We start from the raw sequence: 12,830 nt of genomic DNA, 5'->3' as shown, positions 1-12,830 counted from the left end.
GCTGGATGAGGAAATGCTAAAGACTTATTTCTTGCACTTTCTAATTTTCTGAAATAAATGCAATAAATAAATGCAATAACTACGAGAGAATTATTTGGGGGAAAAAAAAAGTTGTGCATGCAAGTTTTGCGAGGCCCCGTGACTCACATAACATAATTATGTAGGTTTTCAGCTATTTTGGAAACTCTTTCAATTAAATTCTTCTGTAAAATGTCGCCGCCCGGTGAGATATTAGTATTGCTGCTGACACCCCAGACGTAGCACTGGTATCAATGCAGAGCAACTACAGAAGCATGGTTTGATGGTTTGAGTCCCTACAAACACTCACGAGACCCGGACACGTAGAGTTCAACAGTCCTGCTCCAGGTTGCAAGGAGAAAGAGGAGCTGAAGTAGGTTTTACTCGATTTCTCACTTTTAGATGGAAACGGGACAGACGATGATGCGATCCTCCAGCATGACGCTGAGCACCAGGAAGATAAAGTAGAGTAAGAACATGGTCGAACCCAGCACCTTATTCATCTTCCATTTACAGGTTGCAATAGAGATGGTGACAAAGAGGAGCATGAGGAAGAGCAGCACAATGGCACAGAAGAGCCCGTTGCTGCTGACGGCCACCGGAGCAAAGCCGTGGAAAGACGAGTACAGGAGCCAGGGGACAGGGAGGCTGTGAAGGGAAGGAAAATGCCAGTAAAATGAATCAGATTTTTTTGTTTTTGGTTTTGTTTCCAATTATGTTGTAAAAACAGAAGCTGACCCAACAGTGATGTCAAAGATGTTGCTGCCCACAGAGCTGGACACCGCCATGTCCCCCAGGCCTTTACGAGCCACGATCACGCTGGTGATGAGGTCAGGGATGGAGGTTCCTGCAGCCAGGATAGTCAGGCCCATGATCTCCTCCGAGATGCCGATGGTCTCACCCACCTGGGTGAGAAGAAAAAAAAACACAAAAAAAAACGCACACAAAATGGAAAGGCACATTGTTTTTTCTCAAAAGGAAAAAAGACGTGTCAGTTTTCACAAACAGCAAAAGACAAAGTCACATATTTTAATGATAACATTAAATGCCTGATCTCTGGGATGTTATGCCAAAAATAAGTATTTTTGATATTTTCTAGACATGAGGTACTTTTTCAAAAAGCCAATACACTTAGTTCAGAAAATTAGGTTTATCTATCTTAATTGGTTGAATTACTCTATATGAGATAAATATGAGCTAAATAATATTTCGCACTGTACATACAACGGGTGGATTGTGCTCTTTTTAAAATCTATCTTCTGATTGCAGTCGTTATTTGAAAAACTAACTCTAAGTATTTCGACCCTTCAGACATCATTGACCTGACTGTGAATGAAGCAATATAAAGAATAGTTTGGAAAACCATTACATTCTGGTTATATTTACATTTAACACAACATCTAAAATCTGTGTACATTGTGGGAGAGAAATGGCCTCAGTGTGTGACTCATACATGGCAGCTTGTTGAGACTGACCTGATGAGCCCACCACACCATGAGGTAGGAGAAGACCGCGATCCACACGATAGAGCCCAGAAAGGTGAACACAAAGAACCTCCTGGATTTCTGTGGGACAAAGTCAGTGTTGTAAAAGTGGAAAAAAAAAAAGAAGAAAAAAAAGATGTAACTGCTGCTCTTGAGCATCTCTGTCTCTCACCTGGTTTCGAACATCAGGAACCGTAAGCCACAGAGGAAAGACGATGGGTAACAGGAAGAGGTAGGTGGCTTGTTTCCGTCTCGTGTCGGGCCACCCTAAAGACAGAGGCTCATCTTCTTTTTCCTCATCAGCCTCCTCTTCCTTTTCCTCCTCTTCATCATCATCATCATCATCGTCGTCGTCGTCGTCGTCGTCCTCACTGGATTCGTCGCTGTCCTCATCGCTGTCCTCTTCATCACTGCCAGAGTCTTCTGAGCCTCCTGGATTGTCCTGATCTGCTGGAACATCGTCCTAAGAAAGACATTAAAATGGACGAAAGAAGCAAAAAAGCAACAACCAGACTTGCTTGAAGTGGCAGCTTGACAAAAGCCGTAGCTCTGGACCTTGATTCTTACGTAGACAGGTATCAAAGACTGACTTCTGGGCTTTGTGGAGTGTACCTTCTTGTCCTCTGGCTGCTCCTTCTTCTCTGCCTCTGGAGTGGGGGAAGCCACTGGCTCTTTCTTGTCCTCAGATTTCTCACCACCATCTGTCAAAGGAATCCCAGACTCTGACTTATTCAGTTTTCTATGACAATTCCTATTTATATTTAGATTGCGCAGCCACCTTTACAGAAATGAATGTGGTGATAGGATTTACGTAATGTATGGGATGATTGAATGAACTGACCGTCTTCACAGCATGCATATGCATTGAATTTGATTTTATGTACTTTAGCTTTTCTCCAGCACTGTGTGTGCATTTTAGGTAGCAGTACACTACATCCAGTGGGATATATTTTTGTGTTTCAAAAACACAACCCAGTGTGTACTTAATGTCATTTGACTTCTGAACACCAAGCAAGAATATGCAGAAGAAAGAAAGCTAAGGAAAGTATTATGTCACAATATAATGGAGAGAACTATACATCTATTATTGGTAATTCGTTTTTTAATCAATTTGTTCAGAAGCATTATACTGTGTAATAATAGAAGAGCACCAGTTCAATAGAGGACCATCGCAGCTTTACATGTGTTACCTTCACTTTTGCCTTGAGATTTGCTCTTCCGTCTCGCCACATTATTCAGAATCTCAGCCTTTTCCTTAAATTTCCCTACAAACAATCAGAGCAAAAACAGTCTGAGAAAGGTATGTGGGGTTACTCAATCATGTTACTGGAACAGTGCTGAGTAGATAAGAACTCATCTTTATAAGTGTACATCAATAGCATCATCAGCAGTAAAATCTTTACAGCAGCACTGTTCAATGTGATGAAGAGGAAATTGCACAACAAAGCTAAAATAAACTAACATTAAAAATTAAAACTAATAACAATCAGTGAACTAAAAAAATAGCAACACTACATGTTCAACAAATTGTTTCTTTCACAATAAATAAAGTAACATTACATATTCACCCTGACAGAAATTACTTTACAAGAAACATATAAATGATAAAGGAAACAGCAGGATGTCCAGTCGTCTATATTTAATGTGACCTTATAAAGCCAATAAAGCGGTGCATTCTCGTACTTCCAGGAAACACATTGAAATAGAGAGTATCTATCTAATAAGGGTTATTATTTCTAATTAGGGTCACAAACTGTCAGAAACATGCTGGACTGAAAAGAAAGAAATTGTTGAGTTAATCTCCAGGTGGATATGGAAAGGTCTCTCCAAAAGCACAAACTGACAGATTGTACATAAAGAAAGAAGAGAGACACAGCATGTGCATGTGATCCTTTTTTTTTATAAGCTCATTTAAATCAGATTACTTTTCTGAAGTAGTGAATAGTTTGGTGGCCTGAGGCCTGCAAAACAACTAAAATGGAGGCCGTAGACAAACTGAGAAGCACTTCACTGTTTCACGCCTGCAGGCAAACAGAGCAGAAAATATGTTTTGGTTCTTTGGTATCATAAGAATGATCCATTTGGACACACTTGAAAATGTATCACGAATAGCTGTTTGCCAGCCCATCTTAACCAGCCTTGATTACTGTCTCCCAAATTATATTTAAATAAATTCAAATGAAAATTAAGTATTTGTAATAAATCAATACATTTAAACACAGTGGCAGGTACAGTTTTCTTCTCGTGAATAATTCATTCACCGTGTCACTTCTCTCCCATGATTCATTGTGGACTCACAAATGGATCCATCTGTAGACTGAGGTAGGTATTTATCTGATTAGTATCAATCTGGACTTAGTGCTGCCTTCATATGGGACAGTTTGCTAATCCATGCTGCCATGAGAAGGACGTCTTTCCCAGACAGTCGTCGCAAAAGCAGTTTTCAGGCCCCCAGATTGAACGTGTACTCACCCTCTCCAAGAGGGTCTAAGGTGTGAATCATGAGTTGGAAAATGGTGTTTCTCATGGTGCTGTTGTGCAGAGATGCTGAACTCCCTCCTCTTTGAAGGGAAGGCTTCAACTGTGGAAAGAGATTACCGAGATTAAGACAGCTCCTCACAGTACAGACAATTAGACATCACAGTCAGACAGTCATGTTGAAGTGATTGCCACTTTCTATTTTCTTAATATGTGCCTGGAGGTGAATCTGCACGTGTAAACAGCAGAGACATACAGTATTTATCTATGAAATGGAGGTGAAAAGTCTTTTTTTTTTTTTTTTTTAGCATCCGGGGCATGAAGATGCAGTTAATTAGCAGGATGATTTTTTTTTTTTTTTTTTTTACCTTTAACAGATTCTTGTCCTCTGGAGCAGGAGGTGCTTTATCTTCACTCTCCTCATCTGTCTGTGTGCAACAATGCATTTGTTTTCAAACATCATTCATTAATCAGTAAATTCGAGTTATTTCATTTAATCAATGTTACATATCAGCCTAAGCTCAAAAAACACTGGTGCACTATGGTATTGTCATATTTTACCCACACTGAGCATATGTAATACATTTACAAGTAAAAGAGTTGCAGCTCTTAGCCATGATCTTGAAGAGTTTCATCATTTGTCCATCATCTCATAAAGGTAAAAAAGATAAACATAGTAGTGGGATTATGCAACATGTAATTAAAAATGGTTATGTTTGAATACATGAAATGTGCTTTCAGCAGCATATTAATCTCAACAGAAACTGTTTTAATGAATACCTTGTGTGAACGCTTACTTGATCACGTTCACTACAGTTATGTTGATGCCACAGTGTGAACAGAGGTGTACAGTAACTCTTCAAAGGATTAGCTTGCTGTGGCTGATCAGCTTTGGTTAGTCAATGTTTGCCCAAGTATCTGTGACTCGTGTCATTTCACTATCTGAGCATGGTGGCTATAAAAAGCTCCAAGCAAATGTAGAAAAATCGTATCCAAATCGAATAATTACAAATGTTGGGTTTTGTGTCTTTAAAAAAAACCTTAAAACAAGAAACAGCAGTGAATATGAATGAGATATGTATTTATCATGTATCATATGATGTGACAAAGTTTCCTTTGAGTTATAACAACAGCAAAAGTATGTATTGCATATTTTGTTGAGTGTAAATTATTGTGCAGGATATGCTGTTCTTTATTTTGAAGGGCTACTTTGTAAAACTGAAGTAAGATAAAGTAACCCGGACCTTTGCAAAAATAAATACCTGAAGACCAAACCATTACTCTGTCAAGTAAGGAAATGAGTAATTCCAGTTGTTTACACAAGCCAAGCACAGTTTTGTGAACACACGAGCTCTTACCTTTTCTGGTTCGTCCACAGTGATGATCTTCACAATGCTCTTGTGCTTGTAAAGTTGTGTCTTGAATGCTTGCTCTAATTGTGTATTAAACTTCATGAAGATGACATAAACAGTGTAACCGCCCACCAACATCATGCTCTCCCACCACATGATGACATTGTCCAAGAAAAAGATAATGAGTAAGATGAGGTCAAATATATAGAACGATACATCCCTGAAAAGAGGCCACCAGGTCAGGTGAAGAACCTCCCGCGAAAACAAAGCGCACATCCCAATCACAAACAAGATGTTGAACACAGCCGACCCGACAATTGTGCCAATACCCACGTTGCTGTGGGCAATGAAGACACCGATCAATGAGGTGAAGAGTTCAGGGGCGGAGCCCCCGGCAGCCATGAAGGTAGCCCCTGCCACATCATCAGAGATGGCCAACTTGTCAGTTATTACCCCGAGAGCAGGAACAAAGAACTCATCGCACACGATCGCGAGAGACACAAACATGTACATCATTCCCATGATGTGGAGGAACACCCAGCCTCGTCGACGGTCCTCAACAGAGAAGATGTCCTCAGGGTATTCACCCTTCATATGTGGAGCTTCTGCGGGGGGTTTTGGGGGAGCGGGTGTGGGTGGTGGTGGTTCAGGAGACACAAATATGCAATGCACAAGAGTCCTGTTGGTGGTTGGCAACAATGGAGAGTCAGTCGGTGTAGCACTTTTGAAATCTGAAGTTGTATCTGTGCGATGCACCACATGCATCTCTGGTGTCGTCTGATCTGTGGGCTCGACTTCATGTGCTGCAGTAAGAGGCTCCTCCAGCCCTCCAGTTTCGGCTGTGGCCTCCTCAACCCCCTCTGTTGAACCTTCCCCAAAGTCTCCTCCAATCTGAGGCATTGACAGAGACTCATAGAGCCTGGCACTGATGGTCAGCTGGTACAGTGTACAGAGGAGCACCCCGCAGAGGAGAAAAAGAACTCGGCTCAGCCGCAGGCGCTTCCTCCTTGTACAATACATTGTCCTCCAAAGCAGTCGCACTACTGGCTAGGTTAAGTTAGGATGCATCAATGGGCTTTGGCAGAGTCTGGCTCTCTCCCCAGTGGACCATCGGTTGACAGAATTCACAACCTCAGTAGTGTGATTCATGTCACATCCGTGAATCCTCAGAAAGCCCAGCCTACAGTAAAGTTAAAAAAAAATTATCATCAAGACTATAATGGTATAAGACAGTATCCAGAATACCAGTTTTCAATGCATTCAAACAATTCATTAAAACTCTTTGTGCAGTTGTGTGCTAAGTATTATTGTCAAGTCCTTTTCAAAGGGTCATTAAACAAAATACAAAAGACAAAATTCAAGTATACAGAGTAGGAATGAGTCCACAGTAGAAAGAATATAAACAATATGGACTGTCATAAGGGCTCATTCCCTTATCAAAACCAAGACATCAAATAAAGTATATGTATTTAATGACAAATGCAGACTTACCATATAACCTATCCTTTGACTTACAGGGAGCAACGATGTCCAAAAGCAAATTTCTTCAGTCAGATGTGGTGACACAATCACAAACTCTTGGCAATGACCAAAGGGTTATGTAGGACACAGAACAAGTCTTTACAATGGATCAACATAATACCTAATACCTGAAGTCTTCTAAGAGGATTAATGTGCATTGTCTCACTCTCACTTCATGAGTATGCCTCTGTAATATTTCATTTATTGCAAAATATTTGCAGTTTCCCACCAGTTAATGTTGCTTAATATAGTCATATACCTGTAATTGTTTTATACTGCATAAGTACCGGTACATAACAAACAAACAATAAATGATGAATAATCTAAGATTTGTAACCACAGCTTGCATCATAATAAAACATTTCTAATGAGGGGCAAACATGCTAATATCTCAAGCAATGTACAACTCAAAGTATGATATAAAATGATTTTGTTTTTTGAGCAGTATATCTGTTTAATCTGAGCTTATCACTGTGGAACTGTTTATCCGGCTGCACAGTGTGTCCACCGGTCAGGAAGCAGTGCTGCACATTAACATATACTCTCCAATATTTTGTTTACGTGTGTGTAATGTGGATCTGGATAATATACAATTTATAGATATTACTGCTACAGAGTTCATGGAAAACTGTAATTTCCAATTAAATATAGTTCAAAGGTTTGTTCATCTGTTTGACTTCTCAATGAATTGCTGGGCTTTACCTCGTTTACTATATACTCTTATTATGAGTCGGGACATGAATATAAAATGTTATTTACAAAATAAATGTTTGCAATATGTAGCATTATGCATGTTTTGAGCTGTACTATTTGCTAGTTTTAATTTTTCAATAAAGAACTGAAACTTAATTGCATTCTCAATTGAATATAACCATGCGTAAATAATTGTGTAAATATCAGAACAAACATCAGATTTTTGTGATTTTCTAAAAAGTTTATTTCATTTTACAAAACGAACATGGTCACAATGTGTACGTATTGTCGAAACGTTTGAAAGACCAGCAGCGTGGCAAAGATACACAGGTTTATACCCAAAAATATGTATTTTGCATTAAATCTATAAAAATATACGACTGCAAAAATATTTTGAAATGTAAACAGAAGTAGAAAAAGGCCCCTTGACCCCATGCAAGTACAACTACAGTTACATTGCTACAGTTTTACTAGATTACAAGTGAAGTTAATTCTGTGTTACCTTGGTCTTGGTGCCGTGAAGTCTGGTGCAATATATACATTATAATAGTTTCACATGCAGCGATGTATACATTATAATAGTTTCACATCAGACAGCATACACATTAGATCAGTTTTGCATTCTCTTGTGTCAACTTAGGCTGCAAAACAGGTCCCGGATGAAGGCCAGCTGTTCTGATGTAATTTCCCTGTCTCTCATACCTTTTATGGAAGTTCCACGCAGGACTATTTGGACCTCTATAAAATGAGACGAGATCTTACACTCGGTAGAGTGAGAAGATTGGCAGCGCTAATCACTTGTGCATCAATATATTTGAATATTTGACTGCTAAATAATAATGTTGAAACTACAGACATGTGATTGTTTAAAATGTGCATCTGTTGGTCCCTTATAAGAAAATGTTGATCTGTAATTGCAGACATCATACAGATGTAGGCAGTTATTTTTCTAAATGTTGAAATTCTTTTCTGATTCTACCCAGGCCAATGGACAAAGTCCATAAATAGATGTTTGTGAGAAATTTGAATAGGAAATGGTAAGTGGTTTCAGTAGAATGTGACATTTTACATCCCGTCTCACACGCTAACAGGACAAACAATAATATGATACTGTAGCAGAAAGCTAATGACCAGGAAGATAATGTAGAGCAGGATCATAGTGGATCCCAGGACTTTATTCATCCTCCACTTACAGGACGGTATGAGGATGATGGCGAAGAGGAGCATGAGAAAGAGCAGCACGCAGGCACAGACGAGCCCGTTGCTGCTGACAGCCACTGAAGCCGAGCCGTGGATGGATGAAAACAGGAGCCAGGAGACTGGCAGACTTTGGAGGAAAGTGACAGAGGAGGAAATGCAGAATAATGGGAGACAAAGAACTCAGTCAACTGTGTGTGTTAGCTTCATTCAGCTTCAGTTGGGACACACCAGGGAATCGAAACTCACCCAACAGTGATGTCAAAGATGTTGCTGCCCACAGAGCTGGACACTGCCATGTCCCCCAGGCCTTTACGAGCCACGATCACGCTGGTGATGAGGTCAGGGTTGGCGCTCCCTCCGACCAGAATGGTCATAATGTGATGTGGGATTCCAACAGTTTCTCCCACCTATAAAAACAAGAGTAATGTTCCATGTTCAACTTCACTGATTCACTTTAACAACTGCAGAAGGTTTTGAACTCAGAAATTACTTTTTATCCAGGCTTTAATTTCCTTTCTTTTAATTAATTTCAGATTCATAATTACTGTGAAGTAACATTAGTTATTTATATATTATTATTATTGATTAATTATTATTGTACTTAATGTTAAAAAAATGTATTGATTGCTTTTATTCAGCCTCATTTATCTACTTCCTCTGTTCCCATTTTATTCCCAAATTTTAATTTATTATTCTAATTTTAGTCTACCAAAAAAATGTGTTTGCTTCAAGTGTGTTTGTGTATGGGTTTTTTTTTCGTACTGTTTCCTTATTGAGTAAAAAAATAAACCAATACAAATCTTGGTTTCACTGCAAACATGATTGACTAAAACCACTTGTGCATTAATTAATTATCAAGTCAGAGTTGAGTCATTAGCATTAGTTTTTTGTGAACAGCTTTGTTTCTAAATAGTTTCTTGTAAAGCAAAAATGTGTGTATTGCAGCAACTCCCAGGACACATGTAAAGAACGGTAAACATAAGGCTTCCCAGCAACAATAATAAATCTGCAAGAGACTGAACCAACGTACAAAATAGCAAAAACTTCCCTCTAATGGTTCCTTTAAATTCCCCTTAAAGGAAATTGCTTTGGGTTCCACTGATCAGTCACATCAGTCAAGACATAACAGCATTTTGTTTGTCCAAGTGATTCTCACCCGCACTAGCAATCAAATGCATAAATATACTTTCCCCGGGATGGTCAGTAAAGTATCTAATTGTAAAGTGATTACATAAAAAAAAAAAAAAACACTTTTCTATCCTAAACGGGTGAAACAACTTTGTTACACTCTATTGTTAAGGAAATGCCCCCCAAAGAAATCCCTAATAACAGTTTATTATGAGAGAACTTCCTCACAGTACTTAGAATTGTCAGGGGAAAACATTTACACATTTTTTTTTTCCAATTAATGCTGTTTGCATTAACTGACCTGATGACCAAACCACAAAATGAAGTACATGAGGACAGCAATCCACAGAATGGAAGCCAGAAAGGTAATCACAAAGAATCTCCTGGATTTCTGTAAAAAAAAAAAAAAGAAAAATAACATGTGAAAAATACACAAAAAAGAAAGCACACAAGAAATCATGAACAACAACCCATAGTCACCTGGTTTCGAACGTCAGGAAGTGTGAGCCAGAGAGGGGCGACTATTGGCAACAGGAAGAGGTAGGCAGCTTGCTCGCAGGGTGTGTCAGGCCACTTAAAAGACAGCGGTTTATCTTGTGTTGCTTCTTCTTCCTTCTCTTCTTTGCTTTCATTCTCAGCATTCCCATTTTCACAGCAGTCATCACTGTTTTTCTTGCTGTCATGTCTGTCCATGCCGGAGTCTTCAGATCCTCTCGACTCATGGTCCCCTGCAGGCACATCATCCTATAGGAGGTATTTTGTGGACGATGACTAGCAATAGTAAAAAGGCATCTGCACAACAATTGACTGACTGTTTAATGTTTTTCAAAGCACCCCTGGCTATTCCTTTTCCCAGCTTTTTCTCTGCCGATGTTACCAGTTTTTCATAGTTTTATCACTGCAGATCAAAAATGACTACATTTTGAAAAATGAGCTCATGCAAGCCTTTTTCCTGTTTTTTACACAGGTGGGAACACTTGTGTACAAACAGTGTGTGTGAGTATCATTACCTTCAGTTTAATACTTAACTAACAATAGTTAAATCAATTATTTGCACCAATACTTAACAATGTATTTAAAATAGGACAATATTATTAGTAATGAAATGAGCCCATATATTTGACTCAGAAAATTAGACAAGATTAGCTTAGATTTTTTTTTAGACGAGAGAAGTTTCACACGAATGCTTACCGTTTCCAGTTCTTCCACAGCGATGAATTTTACAAGGTTCTCATGTTTGCAGAGATGGGTTTTGAACAGTCGTTCTAATTGTGCATCAAACTTCAAGAACGTTACATAAATAGTGTAACCAGCCACCAGCATCATGCTCTCCCACCACATGATGACATTGTCCAAGAAGAATACTATTATTAAGATAAGGAGAAACATGTAGAATGACATGTCCCTAAAAAAAGGCCTCCAGGTCAGATGAATAATCTCCCGAGAGAACAAAGCACACATTCCAATCACAAAAAAAACGTTATACACAGCTGGGCCGACAATTGTGCCGATACCCACTTCGCTGTGTGCAACCACGACCCCTATTAGAAATGCAAAAAACTTTGGGATGGATCTCCCTGCAGCCATGACAGTGGCTCCTGCCACATCATCAGAAATGGCCAACTTGTCTGTTATTACTTTCACAGCAGGAACAAAGAACTCATTGCACACAACTACAAGTGCCAAGAACATGTACAGCATCCCAACAATGTGCAGGATCACCCAGCCTCGTCTGCGTTCCTCAAGAGAAAAAAGATCTTTTGGGTATTCATTCTTCAGGTGTGGTGGGTTTTCTGGGATAGATGGTGCTGACAAAAGTGTGGATGTTGATGCTGGTTCAGGACTCACATTTGTGGTTGGTAAAAATGGAGATTCAATGGTTGTGACTGATGTGAAATCTGAAGCATCACTTTGATTTCCCACATGTATTTCTGGTGTTGTTTGGTCAGATGGCTCTGGATCATTTGCAGCAGTGAGTGGTGCCTCCAGCCTTTCAGCATCCACATCTTTAAACTTCTCTGTGGAGTCTTTTCCTGAATCCTCAACAATCAGAGGACTTTGCAAAGGCATATGCAGTTTGGCACTGATGGCAAACTGGACCAGGATACAGAGGTAAACCCAAGAGCAAACGTTCAGTGGTAGTTTCTCTGTTCCTGTGTGATTCATGTTGTTTTGAAGAAACAGTGTCACTGGTTAAAAATGATCCACATTAAAATCAAAGTCCAGCCTTCGGACTAACAGACCATAGGGAAGCGAAGTCCAACACTTCAGTGTAATGATTTCCTTCACATCCTTATTCAGCTGGGAAATCTAATTCTGTAAAGATGAAAGGACAATCAGATTAAGCTTCAGAAGAGTATGTCTGCGATTGTTAATTTCTATTCAAATAACAGCAGACTGGTATCTATAAGACGGGTATACAAAATCCTTAAAATATGTATAAAGAAGTCAGTATGATTTTCTATTTAAAAGTTTCACAAAAACTACATTATAATTGAGAGTCTGACAGCGGGCGATAACATTAATATAAGCATTGAAACGTGGTTTGAGTATTTTACTAAGACAATGCTGAAATCACAACAATCTGATGCGCTCATGTTCTCGAGTATAATTCCGGTAAAAAGAAAAACATATGGATTTTCTATCCTGGGGGCACTGATGATTTGCAACTCATTTTAACACATCGTACACGTACATCGTTCCTGACTTCCGTAAGTATTTTTGTTTTTTACATATGTCGATCTTATTAACGCGTTTTTCTACGAGAAAAAGAACCTAAATTTTATACTTTAAACTTTATAAATGTACTTCAACTATGACGAAGTCGAATATGTCGAATTACCGTCACTTGTTCTCTCTGAAGATTTTGCACGTACGCTTCTTGAATTGCAAGAAAGTAAACATATCATAGGAACAATTTATTCCTTACAAAGTACGCCCATGTCGCCCGGACGGA

The 12,830-nt window shown here is 39.1% G+C and overlaps 2 protein-coding genes across 2 annotated transcripts; both read right to left on the bottom strand.

Annotated features, from left to right (window-relative positions):
* Positions 1-257: 257 nt before the first annotated feature.
* Positions 258-6,352, bottom strand: LOC308136647 (sodium/potassium/calcium exchanger 1-like; the record flags this gene model as incomplete). The annotated part of the gene is made up of 9 exons (XM_080505088.1): positions 258-666; positions 757-923; positions 1,494-1,583; positions 1,675-1,965; positions 2,115-2,203; positions 2,693-2,767; positions 3,975-4,083; positions 4,349-4,408; positions 5,339-6,352. 9 exons carry the CDS (start codon positions 6,350-6,352, stop codon positions 417-419), a joined length of 2,145 nt encoding a protein of 714 aa, XP_080361214.1. The 3' UTR covers positions 258-416.
* A 1,468-nt stretch (positions 6,353-7,820) lies between these two features.
* Positions 7,821-12,776, bottom strand: LOC308136648 (sodium/potassium/calcium exchanger 2-like). The gene is made up of 6 exons (XM_080505089.1): positions 12,717-12,776; positions 11,066-12,190; positions 10,355-10,618; positions 10,176-10,265; positions 8,993-9,153; positions 7,821-8,873 (listed from the first exon to the last, which is right to left on the bottom strand). Exons 2-6 carry the CDS (start codon positions 12,038-12,040, stop codon positions 8,624-8,626), a joined length of 1,740 nt encoding a protein of 579 aa, XP_080361215.1. The 5' UTR covers positions 12,041-12,190; positions 12,717-12,776; the 3' UTR covers positions 7,821-8,623.
* Between the last annotated feature and the right edge of the window lie 54 nt (positions 12,777-12,830).

Source organism: Blennius ocellaris, assembly GCF_963422515.1.
Source record: "Blennius ocellaris genome assembly, chromosome: 11".
NCBI lineage: Eukaryota > Metazoa > Chordata > Actinopteri > Blenniiformes > Blenniidae > Blennius > Blennius ocellaris.
This window is presented reverse-complemented; position numbering and strand designations above follow the sequence as displayed.

What these genes read in the sequence shown, in the direction of transcription:
- LOC308136648 (XM_080505089.1), bottom strand. Translation starts at nt 12,040, where the DNA reads ATGAATCACACAGGAACAGAGAAACTACCACTGAACGTTTGCTCTTGG. An exon ending in TTTTGTGGTTTGGTCATCAG is followed by an intron (nt 9,154 to 10,175) that starts GTCAGTTAATGC and finishes TTGTTTTTATAG; the next exon opens with GTGGGAGAAACTGTTGGAAT. An exon ending in ATCTTTGACATCACTGTTGG is followed by an intron (nt 8,874 to 8,992) that starts GTGAGTTTCGAT and finishes TTTCCTCCAAAG; the next exon opens with TCTGCCAGTCTCCTGGCTCC.